The sequence below is a fragment of the Primulina eburnea genome, chromosome 9, assembly GCF_022965805.1.
Source record: "Primulina eburnea isolate SZY01 chromosome 9, ASM2296580v1, whole genome shotgun sequence".
Lineage (NCBI taxonomy): Eukaryota > Viridiplantae > Streptophyta > Magnoliopsida > Lamiales > Gesneriaceae > Primulina > Primulina eburnea.
This window is the reverse complement of record NC_133109.1, coordinates 4,834,940-4,847,464: the sequence shown is the minus strand read 5'-3', so window position 1 is coordinate 4,847,464 and position 12,525 is coordinate 4,834,940. Positions and strand designations below refer to the sequence as shown.

Sequence of the window (12,525 nt, the reverse complement as noted above, 5' to 3'; positions counted from 1 at the left end):
TAACAAAGAAATGAATGGAACTCTCTCTTGTTAAAAAAAGAAGAAGAGCAATATGCAAAATGATATGTTTTTGTGTATGTGTTTTTTATTTTGAATAAATCAAACATTTAATATTTTTCATGTGAAAAGACCTGACCACAATCATGCCAAAGAAATGAAAAAATACCAGAAAAATCCGAAGAGATGCGTGCAAGCGCCCCCGTGCACGCGCACCTGTGCGCAGATCCGTGCTCGGCTACTACTGTCATCGAGCCTTTTCTTTTTTCGGTTTCCGTCCTTTACATGTTCCGACTACTCGTTTAAAGTTCTTTCAACATTCGATGAACTCTTTTCGAGTTTAATATAGAACCAACGAACTTAATATTCGTTCATTAAACTTCGTGATTCATTTCGAATTTTTTCAATCAAACACATTGAATAATTTGCTTCATCTTCATTCATTAAGCATCAAAATTATCCAACAGAGTAAATCACCGATATTTTCAAATCATCAATAAAAAAATAGGCAAAACATCACAACTCAACCACTATAATAAAGAAATTTCACAATATTATTGCAAAAATATGTAAATAAACTTACGAAACTCTTTCAGTTGACATCGTAATCTTCGATTTTGAGATATCAATTTGATGGGGGACCTGTGGTGGATATGGGCAATGATGGACAACAATGGTCGTGATGATGAAGAAGATGGTTGTTGGAGCGTGGAGAAGATTATTTATGGAGATTGGCCTGGAGGAAAGATATTAATGAGAAAATAGAGAGATATTTGAGTTTTTTTAATTTTAAAATGAGACAAAAACTTGTGTGAGACGGTCTCACGGATCGTATTTTGTAAGACGGATATTTTATTTGGGTCATTCATTAAAAAATAGGCAAAAACTTGTGTGAGACGGTCTCACGGGTTGTATTTGTTAGACGGATCTTTTATTTGGGTCACCCACGAAAAAAATATTATTTTTTATGCTAAGAGTATTACTTTTTATTGTGAATATGGGTATGCTTGACCCGTCTCACAGATTATGATCCATGAGACGATCTCACATGAGACTCACTCTAAAAAATATTATTTTTTATACTAAGGGTGTGTTTGGTTGAGTGGATTAAATAAGGATAGATTAATAGTCCAATATTTATCGTTAAAATTTTAAGTTGTTTTAATAATCATTTTGACTCGGTTTAAGATCCAATTTTATGGATAACTATTTAATTAATAAAATTGGATCTTAAACCGGATCAAAATGATTATTAAAACATCTTAAAATTTTAACGATATAAATTTGATTATTAATCTATCCTTATTTAATCCACTCAACCAAACACACCCTAAGAGTATTACTTTTTATGTGAATATCGATAGGATTTCGTGAGACATCTCACAAGAGACAAACTATTAAACTTATATGGTTGGATTTGTGAGTAAAGTTTTTTAATGATTTATTTAACAAGCGATATTTTTTGTAACTTAATAGATGAGGGTTATAGAGTTATGGCAAAAACTTGTGTGAGATGATCTCACATGTCGTATTTGTGAGACGGATCTCTTATTTAGGTTATTCATGAAAAAATATTATTTTTTATGCTAAGAGTATTACTTTTTATTGTGAATATAAGTAGAGTTGACCCGTCTCACAGATTAATATCCGTGAAACGGTCTCACATGAGACCCACTTTATAGTTATATTTCTAAGAAGACGTTTGACAGATTTGATAAGTTTTAAAAAATAGTTTTAAAACTGATAAATTCTCATAATTTGTTAGATAAAAAAAGTTGCAAATAACTGTTTTTATCAAAAAAAGTTAAGATACCTCACTATTTTTTAAAAAAAATCGTATTTTTATATTTTATTTCTTCAAACTATCCTCGTATATCTTCTTAAATCCTCATTTTATCATCATTTCTTAAATCCCCACTTTATAACTTTGTTTTTTTATATCAAATTTAAAATACGAATTTGTTCTATCCTTTTATTTTAATATAAAAACGAAATTTTTAATGTTTTATTAAGCAAATTATTAAGTACAAATTATTTAATCAACATTTTATTTATACAAAATAAAAATAATATTAAATATTTTTTATTTAAAAAACATAAAATTTTCTAAATATAAATATAAAAAGATTTTTTAAAATATTAAAATTATAAAACTATTTATATATATAATTATATTAACCGAAAATATTGTATTTTTTTAAATAAAATAATTAATATATTTAAATTATTTAAAATAATATAACAACTTAATTATAAAATATAAGACCTAGCCTAAAAAACGCTTATAAGCCATGGCGACTCTTTCCGTTTAATATTCTTCTGAAATTGTTGTTCACATTCAATCGTCGTCCCGTAATCGACAGGCAATCAAAGGGCGGAAATCTGCAAGAGATGAATCTGAACATGAACTCGGTGGAATCGGTGGTTGCTCAAATCCAAGGGCTTTCCGGCGACATCAACGAGCTAACTCAGCTCTCCAGCTTCTTAAAACAATCCGAAGAGTTGCTTCACACTGAATCGAGTCGGCTCGCTCCTCTACTTAACGAACTCGACCCGTCGATACACTCCCTTGGATACCTCTACATCCTGTAAATATTCATCTCATACCTTAATTGCATTATGTGATATTAATTCGTCTGTGTAGCGTGTAGTCCAGTAAAAGGATATTCCTGTTATTATTATTATTTTTTTAGCATTGTGTAGTCGTATTTAGACAGTTACCGCCACTATGATGGCGAATTATATGCCAGAAATGCTGTCCTTGGTTTTTGTACTCTCCTGTAATAGGCTATTCTCAATTTGTTTAGAAATTATGGCGTTGTGATGTTTGGTTTTTGTCTGCCTAAACCTGGGGTTTGTGTTCGCATTGTGGATGGAGCACTGATACTCGTGTATGTTACAATTTTTTTATCGAGAGGCTTTTTTTTTTCTTGGGCAAATTTTTTCATGTTAGTTCGAATAGTGGTTTGTAATATTTGGGTTTCTTTCATTTTGTTTGGAAAGGGTTAAATTGATTGAGAGCTTTCGATCCAGTCTGTCCTAGTTTAAGGCCTGGTCTTCTATTTTCGTGCAGCTAATATGCGAATATATGTAAGAAGGAAAAGTATATTGGTATCACTTTGTTTTGCTTCCGGTTTATAAGGAAGTCCTCAATCTCTAGTAGAATCTTTAGTGCATCTGGGCTGAATTTTTGAGGGAAGAGGCAAATTTTAGTTGTTATTAATATTTCCAATATCATATGGGAATGTTGAAAGGTCTTGGATTTGTTTTATCGCTGATACATTGAATGATATCAAGATTTTTATTGGTAAACTGAATTTTCCAGACTTTATTGCTAATCAAGCATCTCTGAATTTTCCAGCCGACTCTAAATTTTTCATATTTGATTTGAAATTTTCTTCAATTGACTGTCTTTTCTGTTTGCTTATACGCCGACAACCATTTGACCTTTATCGTGTACATTGTTCTTTCAGGGATGCGTGCACTTCGGTGCCAGTTTTGAAAGAACAAGTCAATGAGATTGTGCTTTCCATATCCAAGTTTATAAATTTCTGTGCTGCAGAGCAAATTCGGTTGGCACCTGATAAATGTATTGACCTTTTCTTTTATGTGATCAGTTTCTTTTGTTGATGTTCTTTCTGATTTTAAAATTTTGGTGGTGACTTGACTTGCAGTCATATCTGTTTGTAAAAGGTTTAAGGACCAAGTTATGCTTCTTCAAGATCCCATGCGAGGTGTGGCTCCAATGTTGACAGCTCTGCGGAAGCTTCAGTCGTCATCTGAACATTTAACAACTTTACATCCAGATTATCTTCTTCTATGTTTATTGTCAAAGTGCTATAAGTCTGGTCTTTCCATATTGGAAGATGACATATTTGAGGTTGAGCAACCACGCGATCTTCTACTTTATTGCTATTATGGGTATGTTTCCGTAGACAATAAAAAACACTTTCTCGCTCAGATTTTTGATTGACCTTTGTATTAACATATGTGCTGCGTTGGATTTGATCAAATTGCTATAACCCCATTTGCATTTACCATATTCTTCTTTTTAATTACTGAAATAATAACGTATACCTTCAAAATTCCGATCTGTTAACAATAGCCTGTAATTCAGTTCAATTTTTTGTGATAAGTTTACGATAGAGATTACTTTGGTCAACAAATAATTGCTTGTCCATGTTCTGTTTGCTTATTTTTTTGAAGTATAATGCCTTGAATTTTAGAGTCCGAAGATACAGTGTGGCAGCTATGATAGTGTTGCTACGTATCTTGAAATCTCCTATGTCCTTTTGTTGCTGCCAAAAGAAAAGGAAACCTTATTGACACTTACCTGATATCTTGCATAAAATCAGGGGCATAATATGCATTGGACAGAAGCAATATCCGAAAGCTTTGGAGCTACTGCACAATGTACGTGACTGTTTATCTGCTTTCTTGTACCATATTATCTTCTTTAGATTCTACCTTTTGTGATGTACTAATTTGTTACTTCAACCTCTTCGGCAGTTATTTTTATGTATCATTCTTATTTGCATTTTTTCCTAGGTTGTAACTGCACCTATGTCCATTATAAGTGCTATAGCAGTTGAAGCATACAAAAAATACATACTGGTGTCTCTCGTTCATCTTGGACAGGTATTTTTGGTCTACTTATGCGTACACATTATTTCTCCAGTTGAATCAACTTTTCTTTAGCATGTTAGATTCTGTTATGTTGTTAGGAAGGCAGACACATGGTGTTCTATTTTTGTGACATACTGTTAGGTTAGGTATGCTGGTATCAGCACTATTTTTGCAAGTGTGCTTGTTTGTGTCAGGTATCCTTGTGGTAGCTTTTCTCTAATTGTTCGACAAAATTAACTTTATTTTAACTGTTCTTCTTTGCTGATAAATCTTGTTTGGCCGCCTTATCTTTCGGCCTGCAACTTTTGTTTTATTAAAATGCTTTAACAATTATATTTTAATGGCAGTTCTCGACCAGTTTCCCCAAGTATACTTCTTCAGCCGCCCAAAGGAATCTGAAAAACTTTTCTCAGGTATACTTCTTATACCTTTTTCATTTAGATGATTTTCCGGTTTTTTAGGGTATAGATATCCAATGTAAATTTAATTTTTTCCCGTTATTGTGGTCAATGTGGAACTCGGTGAAGATGAAATGCAATCATTTTTAGATGATTTTTAGATTTTTTAGGGTATTGATATCCAATGTAAATTTAATTTTTTCCCGTTATCATGGTTAATTTGGAACTCTGTGAAGACAGAATGCGATCATTTCACCGAGATACGGTAAACTGATTTGAAACTATTCCAAGATTTGATATATTAAAGAACAGAACTGAATAAGTTATCCCATAAACATGGATCATGTTTTTATGGATTCAAGCTCTATGGTTCGGGTGTGTATTAATTTGACATGATCAAAAGAAAGATTACGACTTGCCAATCTTGTCAGATTTTTTTAGATCCGAAGTACCTTTGATTTGTTTTTGCATATATTTTTCTCTCTCCTAATTCGGTCATTCTTGTTTCTTTTATTGAGCAGCCATACCTTGAGTTGGTGAATAGTTATAGTACTGGAAGAATATCAGAGCTTGAAACCTTTGTTCAGGCTAACAAGGACAAATTTGATAGTGTAAGTTGCAAGATACTATGTTGAAGCTCTTCACTCAGCCATTTATTATGTTAGATAGATTATACTGAATATATAGGTAGATTAGATATGATTTTTTCCTCCACTTTCAGGACAAGAATCTTGGGTTGGTGAAACAAGTAGTGTCCTCTATGTATAAACGCAATATTCAGAGGTTGACACAGACATACCTAACGCTCTCCCTACAAGATATAGCAAATACTGTCCAACTAAATAGTCCCAAGGAGGCTGAGATGCATGTACTTCAAATGGTAGGTGAAGCATCTGGTGACTTTCTAGTTTAGAAATGAAAAGAAAAGTGGTCTTAGCAAGCCATTTTTCTTGAACCATTTTTCTTGTTTTGTAGATCCAAGGTGGTGAAATTTATGCCACAATTAACCAGAAGGATGGGATGGTTAGATTCCTGGAGGATCCAGAGCAATACAGAACTTGTGAGATGATTGAACGAATTGACTCCTCAATCCGCAGGTATGTATGTGTCATAATTGTTGGTATCTGTAGAATTGATGAGAAGGTTCAGTAATCCCTCTAAATAAACACGATGGATTATGGAAATCTGTAACTGTCCTTTTGTACATAGTTGGTTCTCATCCTTCAGAGACTACGAGTGTAATAGGAGCATCCGCTGGACAACACTCAGGCGCTTTGAAAACAAATTACAAAATATGAAATGTATTCTTTTTGTCTTAGAGTGCCCTGATCATTTGCCACCAAGTAGCGTTACACCTTTTGTATATATATACCGGCCACGGCTCTAATTTCTTGCAAATGTAGTGTTATATTTGGTAACTTGAACCAGAAAAGTGAGCAAGAATGACAGTTCTGTTTGCTAGTTTACCTCTTTACTGCATAATCGATGAAATGTGATTGGGTAGTTGATACGTTCTTTGCAAATTGTATTAGGTCTATGACACTGTCAAAGAAGGTAACGACCATGAATGAACTCATGTCATCCGATCTTTCTTACCTTGGGAAGGTACTGGTTTCACGGCCACCCCCCTGATGTACCATTTGCATTTCATTGCCTATTGCTTAAATTATTACATTCCTTTGATTTATTTTTGTTGGTCATGTATTTAGGCTGGAAAAGAGCAGAAGAGATTTGATTTTGATGATTTTGATAACGTTCCTTCGAAGTTCAACATATGAGAAAGATGTATATCATCTTCTAATGGTTTCGATGTGAATCTATTTGGTCTGGAGAAGCTAGAAACAGATAGCGATTTCTTGTCAAATACAAGGAACATATATGATGCTTCAAGATTTCACCTCCTTAAGTTTGTATGCACTGGGAATTTTTGCCACTGCATTTGAAGAATTGTGAAACCAAGACAATTGAATTATGTGCTCCACTCTTATTTCTTTTTTTGTATACCGCTGTTTCAATTGAATGAGTCGAGCTCGAGCCTTGCTCTTGCACTAGGCACAAAATTTGTCATTCCTCAATTTTTTTGAACTACAATTGTTTATTTTTGAGCTAGTTTAAGGACTTTAAAAAACTACTTCATCAAAATCTCTAGGAGTTTATGAAAGCTTCGAACATTCGCAAAAGATTCATAAATCATAACTCCAAACTTCAAAAGTAACATAGAACTTTATCTTCATATTTTTAAACAAGGGTCGTACCAAATTGAAGAGCAAGCCAAGAGGATGATCGTTTTGAGCTTGTTAAAATTTATTAAGCAGTATAATAATAAGGTTAACAGTTCGATCCATTAAATCTCATTAAATGATTAACACTCAAGTAGATGTACTTTGCGTTGTTACGAGCATTGAACTCGACGATAACATTCATGAACATAAGTTACTCTGATTCTATCTCTTAATTCATACTAAGATTACAGCACCATAAAACAATAATTTTCAAATTCGTTCTTCAACTCTCAAATCCAAAATTTGTGTAGTAAACGAGTGTCCTAACCAAACATACCAATTTCAATTATTCAAAATGATATTTAATCTTTTTATTTTTTAAAAAGTATATTTAGTCTACATTTGAACACGAATTTCCAAAAGAAAAAAAAAATTGATATGTATGATTAGATTAAAGCAAGGAATATGAAGAAACCTGTTCAATAAAGAGAAATTTGAACTTGGTAATTACAAAATGCATCATATAATTAGATATATCTTTACAATATGATGAACTCCCCAATGATAAATAACTCACTAAAAAATATTATCCAAAATCTTAGATTTACTAATGAATTCAGATAATGTGTACAAAGAAGCAATATTTTTCCCAAAAACATGATGAATGAGGTGAGGATTTTTAGAACATCTTATAAAAATATTTAAATTTGATAAAACAGTAAAATTGATTATTTAAGTAGAACTATATATATTTTTTGATCTTTTGATTAGACAAAATTGAACCCTTATATAATAGTACATTTTTTTTATTACTTAGTGCAATGAATTAAGCATATAGAATTTAATATTTATTGTAACGACCATGAGCTATCCTGATTTTGGGCTCTTTTGGAGGCCTTGTCCTATCTTGGTTTCCTACTGAGGCATTTTCCCTCCCGTGCTTTCCCACGACGTCATTATTTACAGAACTTCTCCAGCTCTGACATTGCAAATTTTACATTCCCAGGATTCGAAACCAAAACCTCCTGGACAACTAGTACCAGGATTGCTTTGTCGTGACCTATGTGTCCAGGAGGTCTTGGATGAGTAATGACGCATGTGAAAGCTCGTGAGGGAAAGGTCTCAGTGGGAAGCCAAGATGGGACAAGACATCCGAGGGAGTCCAAGATCAAGATAACCCATGATCGTTACATTTATTCTATCTCAAACTATTGATTTTATTTATTAAACTACTATTTCATATTTTATTATTATTATTATATAGAACACCAAATCTTATTAAATTATAAGCCCACATATGGGGAGTACATTAAAAGTTTATTATATTGGGCCTGACTTTTAATTAGAGTTCAAAATAATAAGGCCCATTTAATTGGAGTCCATTTTTATAATGGAAAAAGGATCAGGGTTTTTTGGACCTGTTCTCCATCTCCACGCAGCTTCAACAATGGCGAAATCGAAAACCAAGAAAAATAAATCAGAAGTTGAAGAAGATGTTGGAAAATCGAAAATCTATGAAGCCTTACAAGTCAAAATCAAGACAATCGGCGAGAACCCGGATAAAAAAATGGCACCAATAATCGGGTACTTTCCATCTGGTTATGATCCGTTGAAGAATCACAACAACTCAGAATCGGAGGCGGAAGAGAATCATTCCGTTAAGGTTTACAAGAGTTTGAACACGCGAAACCCTAACAAGCCCAGAATGCAGCTGGTGGTGCGGGATGATGGGTCTCAAGTGAATTTTGTGGGCACAAGTTACTCAGGAGAGGCCGCGACACCACAACTGTGTAATTATGCTCTTGGGGTGTTGGATAAGGAGACTGGCGTTTTGAAAATTGTTCCGATTGCTGCCAATAGGGTAAGTTTCCGTTCTTCACTTTTTGTATTGTTTTGGTTTGATTTGATACCGGGTGAAGGTGTCGGGATAGTGTGTTGTTCTGTTGAACATTGGGGGGACTTGCAAAGTGCACCTCATACCCGAATGTAGATTTAGCTACAATTTGGAATTTTGCTAATATGCGACAGTGATTCACATCTTATGTATCAACGTGCATGGATGCATCCTATATAGAAAGTTTTCTCTCCACTGTTATATCACTATTACAAATGTGGTACGTGAATTATTATAACAAGAACCGAGATGGTGTTCGTACTTACCCAGTTACTGATTTTAAAAAAAAAAAAAAATTCTTATGTTGTATGCACTTGGTCATATGGGCAGATATTTAGGTTGGAGCCGAAAATTGGAGAGTCAGAGCAACCTGAAAATGATTTGCACCAGGCCGAAGAAACGGCTGAGAAGAGGGCCGATAAACTTAGGACTCTCACTGTCATGTATTCGACAAAGACAAATATTAGACGGGTATGGTTCTTTGTTTTATTCATGGAACCCCTGTAGGCTGAGAAAGGATTCGGAATACTTGAAAGTTTGACTTGAGTTGTGTGTATCTTATTTTTTATGTTATGTTTCCTTTTTCTTTTAATGTTGTGATTGCTTTGGATATCAGGATTTGAAACTTGATACCCTAAGGCAGACAGAGGATCCAGAAACTCAGCAGGGTTTGGACAATAAATTGAAAGAGATCAAGATAAATAAAGAGGCATTACAAGCCATTGCTTCTACAACTAATGCTCGCAATATCCCACCGTATGATTTGGGTGCCACCACATCAGACATGGCATATCCATTAAACAAGATAATTTTTGAAGGGGAGTGGGACTACCTTCTTGATATCTTTGAACGTACACAAGCAGGGTCAGAAATGAACCCTGATGTTTACCCTAGTTTTGTATGTAACAGAATTCAGAAATTGAAAGATGTTGAGGTAAGGATCTGCACACGAGTTTATAGTGTATAGGCTTCTGAAATATGTGCACGCATATATTTTTCTTTACTGGCATAATCGGTGATGCTTCATCTCCCAGGTTAAGACATGTGATTTAAGTAAGTGCATGTATGTTAAAACTTCTGTTTTATATGAACTGCAGATTCCATCAGGGACCATCATTCTGTGAAGGAATTTAGTATCTTGTTTAAAAAAAGAATGAATGAAATTATCTTATTTGTGCAACCAACCTATCATTCACGGAAAAATATTTGTAAATTAGCATTACATCACTTTGAGGTTATGTTTTATCTTCATTCCCTTTTTGAATTTGCAGGATGAGGAGGAGAAAAGACAGATGGCTGGCATATTGTCATACATCACTCATCTCATCAAGTTCAAGGACAGAAATTCCATGGATGGTGTATCATCTGCAAAACGTCACAAGTTTCCCAGTATCTTCTCACAGAAGTTTTCCTCCATGTTTGGTTCAAACCAAAGGAGAATCCCTGATGAAAAACAGCAATTGCTTATTAGTTATGTCCTGGTACTCTCCATGTTTGCCGACAATTTTCGGTCGGACCCTTCGGATATAGCCAAAGATCTTCGGATGAACTCAATCTCATTAAGACCACATTATGAATACTTGGGCTGCAAGTTTGTTAGTGACAATAAAGTGTTGGTTGCTACCCTTCCCCTCCCGCTAGAATTTCACACTACGAAGAGGAAAAGGAGGAGGTAAGGCAACATTTGGTTCGAGTTTCATATGTGATCCACATTTTATAGTGAGAATTCGAGTGATTCAAGATAGTAGTTGTCTGGGTGCATGAGAAATGATAGGCTCGAGTGGTGTTTGCTCCCTAGAGTTGCAGTAACTTTATTACCGATCTTGAGGTTGAATGGATGTGCTGCAATTTTATTTATCTCAGGAAGAAAACAATGAAACATTATTACCTATTGTATGCAAACATATATATATAATTCTCAATGTTTTTGATTTACTTTATCATGCACTAAACTTGTTATACTCACACTCACACGCACACGCACACTTGACAAATTTGGTATTTTTAACTAGACTAGAAGTGTCCAGTGATTATGACTATGAGTGAATTTGGGTTTAGTTACATGATTAAATACACCAAATTTATATCATCATAGCTTATTAGAGTCATTACTTTAGGTGTGGCATGGAACACAAGTTATTTCCCAATTTCATCATGTGTATTTGTTACTACTGATTTCAGCATATTACTTTTCAAACCACGTGTTTGTAAACTTAGATATATTTGACATATTTAAAAGATCATTAATTTTACATAGAGGGTTGTGCGCTTTTTGGATTTTAGGGGGACAATGCAAGCTAGGGATTATGATTTGGTGGCTTCTAGTATGGGAATCGTGAGTCTTGAATGTAAAGGGGATGTGAAATATAGCTCTCTGGCAAATGATACAACATAAGTTTGGTTTCCGATCCATTCAAACAATCTGATCGCCACTGTGTCGAGCGTCAAATTATTCTTATGAACTGAAATAGCTTCCCATTTGGGATGAGCTCCGCTGCCGTCTTCCCCGTCGTAGTTTTTCATTTCATTAATGCTCATCATTTCCTACAAGTTAAGATGTTATATAATATGTCGTCGTCAAAATTATCAACAAAAAAAAAATTGTATTAGTTAATGTAAGTAGTTATATATATGAAAATAGTTTTATAAATTTAATATTTTTAAAAAATAATTCTATTTTATATTTAGTTTTAGAAAAATTTATGTTTTTTGGTGGGAAAAAAAAATTATCATTATTTTTAATGTGAAATACAAAAATAAGTTTTTATTTTTAAAAAAGCCCAAAATAGAATATAAACAATTAATCTACAAGGCGCGGACGCTCCACGTGGACGAGCGTCCGCGTTTACAAAGAAATTGCATATATTTTTTTAGCAAATCAAAACATCGTTCGATTGCATTTCGAACGGAAGATTGTTGAAGATTGAACAATTTTTTTTTTATTTTTATGGAGTGTTTTCTATCTACTCTTTAAGATGATATCGAGTTTCTCTGAAAAATACAAGAAAACCAGGACCATATATATATCCAGCATCAGTTAGATAATATTCACCTAAACACAGTTTAAAAAAATATAAAATTAGTATTGAGTTTGGACATGTCCAATAATATGCAAGAAAGATGCCCCAATTTCTTCTAATTTACATTTTTCGAAACAACTAAATCTCCTTCATACACAATATATTACACAACCTATTGAATCCTCTATTTGTGACACACAATTGGGTTATACAAGTGGATTCATGAGTCAAACATCTCATTCAAATTTATGTTTGACGAGCTTTTATATCATCATCACTCGCTGACATATCTTCGATTATATATCTAACATAATATCAAGTGCCAATAATTCCAATTTAACAATTGAATAATTATTTATATTTCTTTG

General features: G+C 33.6%; 2 protein-coding genes across 2 annotated transcripts; both read left to right on the top strand.

Annotated features, from left to right (window-relative positions):
• Positions 1-2,284: 2,284 nt before the first annotated feature.
• Positions 2,285-6,992, top strand: LOC140841180 (COP9 signalosome complex subunit 3). The gene is made up of 11 exons (XM_073208422.1): positions 2,285-2,585; positions 3,471-3,586; positions 3,672-3,918; positions 4,353-4,410; positions 4,546-4,635; positions 4,971-5,036; positions 5,543-5,632; positions 5,743-5,901; positions 5,997-6,118; positions 6,554-6,626; positions 6,731-6,992. The coding sequence occupies exons 1-11, from the start codon at positions 2,389-2,391 to the stop codon at positions 6,797-6,799; spliced, it is 1,287 nt and encodes a 428-aa protein (XP_073064523.1). The 5' UTR covers positions 2,285-2,388; the 3' UTR covers positions 6,800-6,992.
• A 1,653-nt stretch (positions 6,993-8,645) lies between these two features.
• LOC140841179 (uncharacterized) lies at positions 8,646-11,072 on the top strand. The gene is made up of 4 exons (XM_073208421.1): positions 8,646-9,104; positions 9,468-9,608; positions 9,754-10,071; positions 10,409-11,072. The coding sequence occupies exons 1-4, from the start codon at positions 8,691-8,693 to the stop codon at positions 10,811-10,813; spliced, it is 1,278 nt and encodes a 425-aa protein (XP_073064522.1). The 5' UTR covers positions 8,646-8,690; the 3' UTR covers positions 10,814-11,072.
• The last annotated feature ends 1,453 nt before the right edge of the window (positions 11,073-12,525 follow it).

Excerpts from the sequence above, each read along its gene's own strand:
- LOC140841180 (XM_073208422.1), top strand. The coding sequence starts at position 2,389 with ATGAATCTGAACATGAACTCGGTGGAATCGGTGGTTGCTCAAATCCAA. Across the intron at positions 2,586-3,470 it reads CTTGGATACCTCTACATCCT|GGATGCGTGCACTTCGGTGC; the intron begins GTAAATATTCAT and ends TTGTTCTTTCAG. Across the intron at positions 6,119-6,553 it reads ATTGACTCCTCAATCCGCAG|GTCTATGACACTGTCAAAGA; the intron begins GTATGTATGTGT and ends AAATTGTATTAG.
- LOC140841179 (XM_073208421.1), top strand. The coding sequence starts at position 8,691 with ATGGCGAAATCGAAAACCAAGAAAAATAAATCAGAAGTTGAAGAAGAT. Across the intron at positions 9,105-9,467 it reads TTCCGATTGCTGCCAATAGG|ATATTTAGGTTGGAGCCGAA; the intron begins GTAAGTTTCCGT and ends TCATATGGGCAG. Across the intron at positions 10,072-10,408 it reads AGAAATTGAAAGATGTTGAG|GATGAGGAGGAGAAAAGACA; the intron begins GTAAGGATCTGC and ends TTGAATTTGCAG.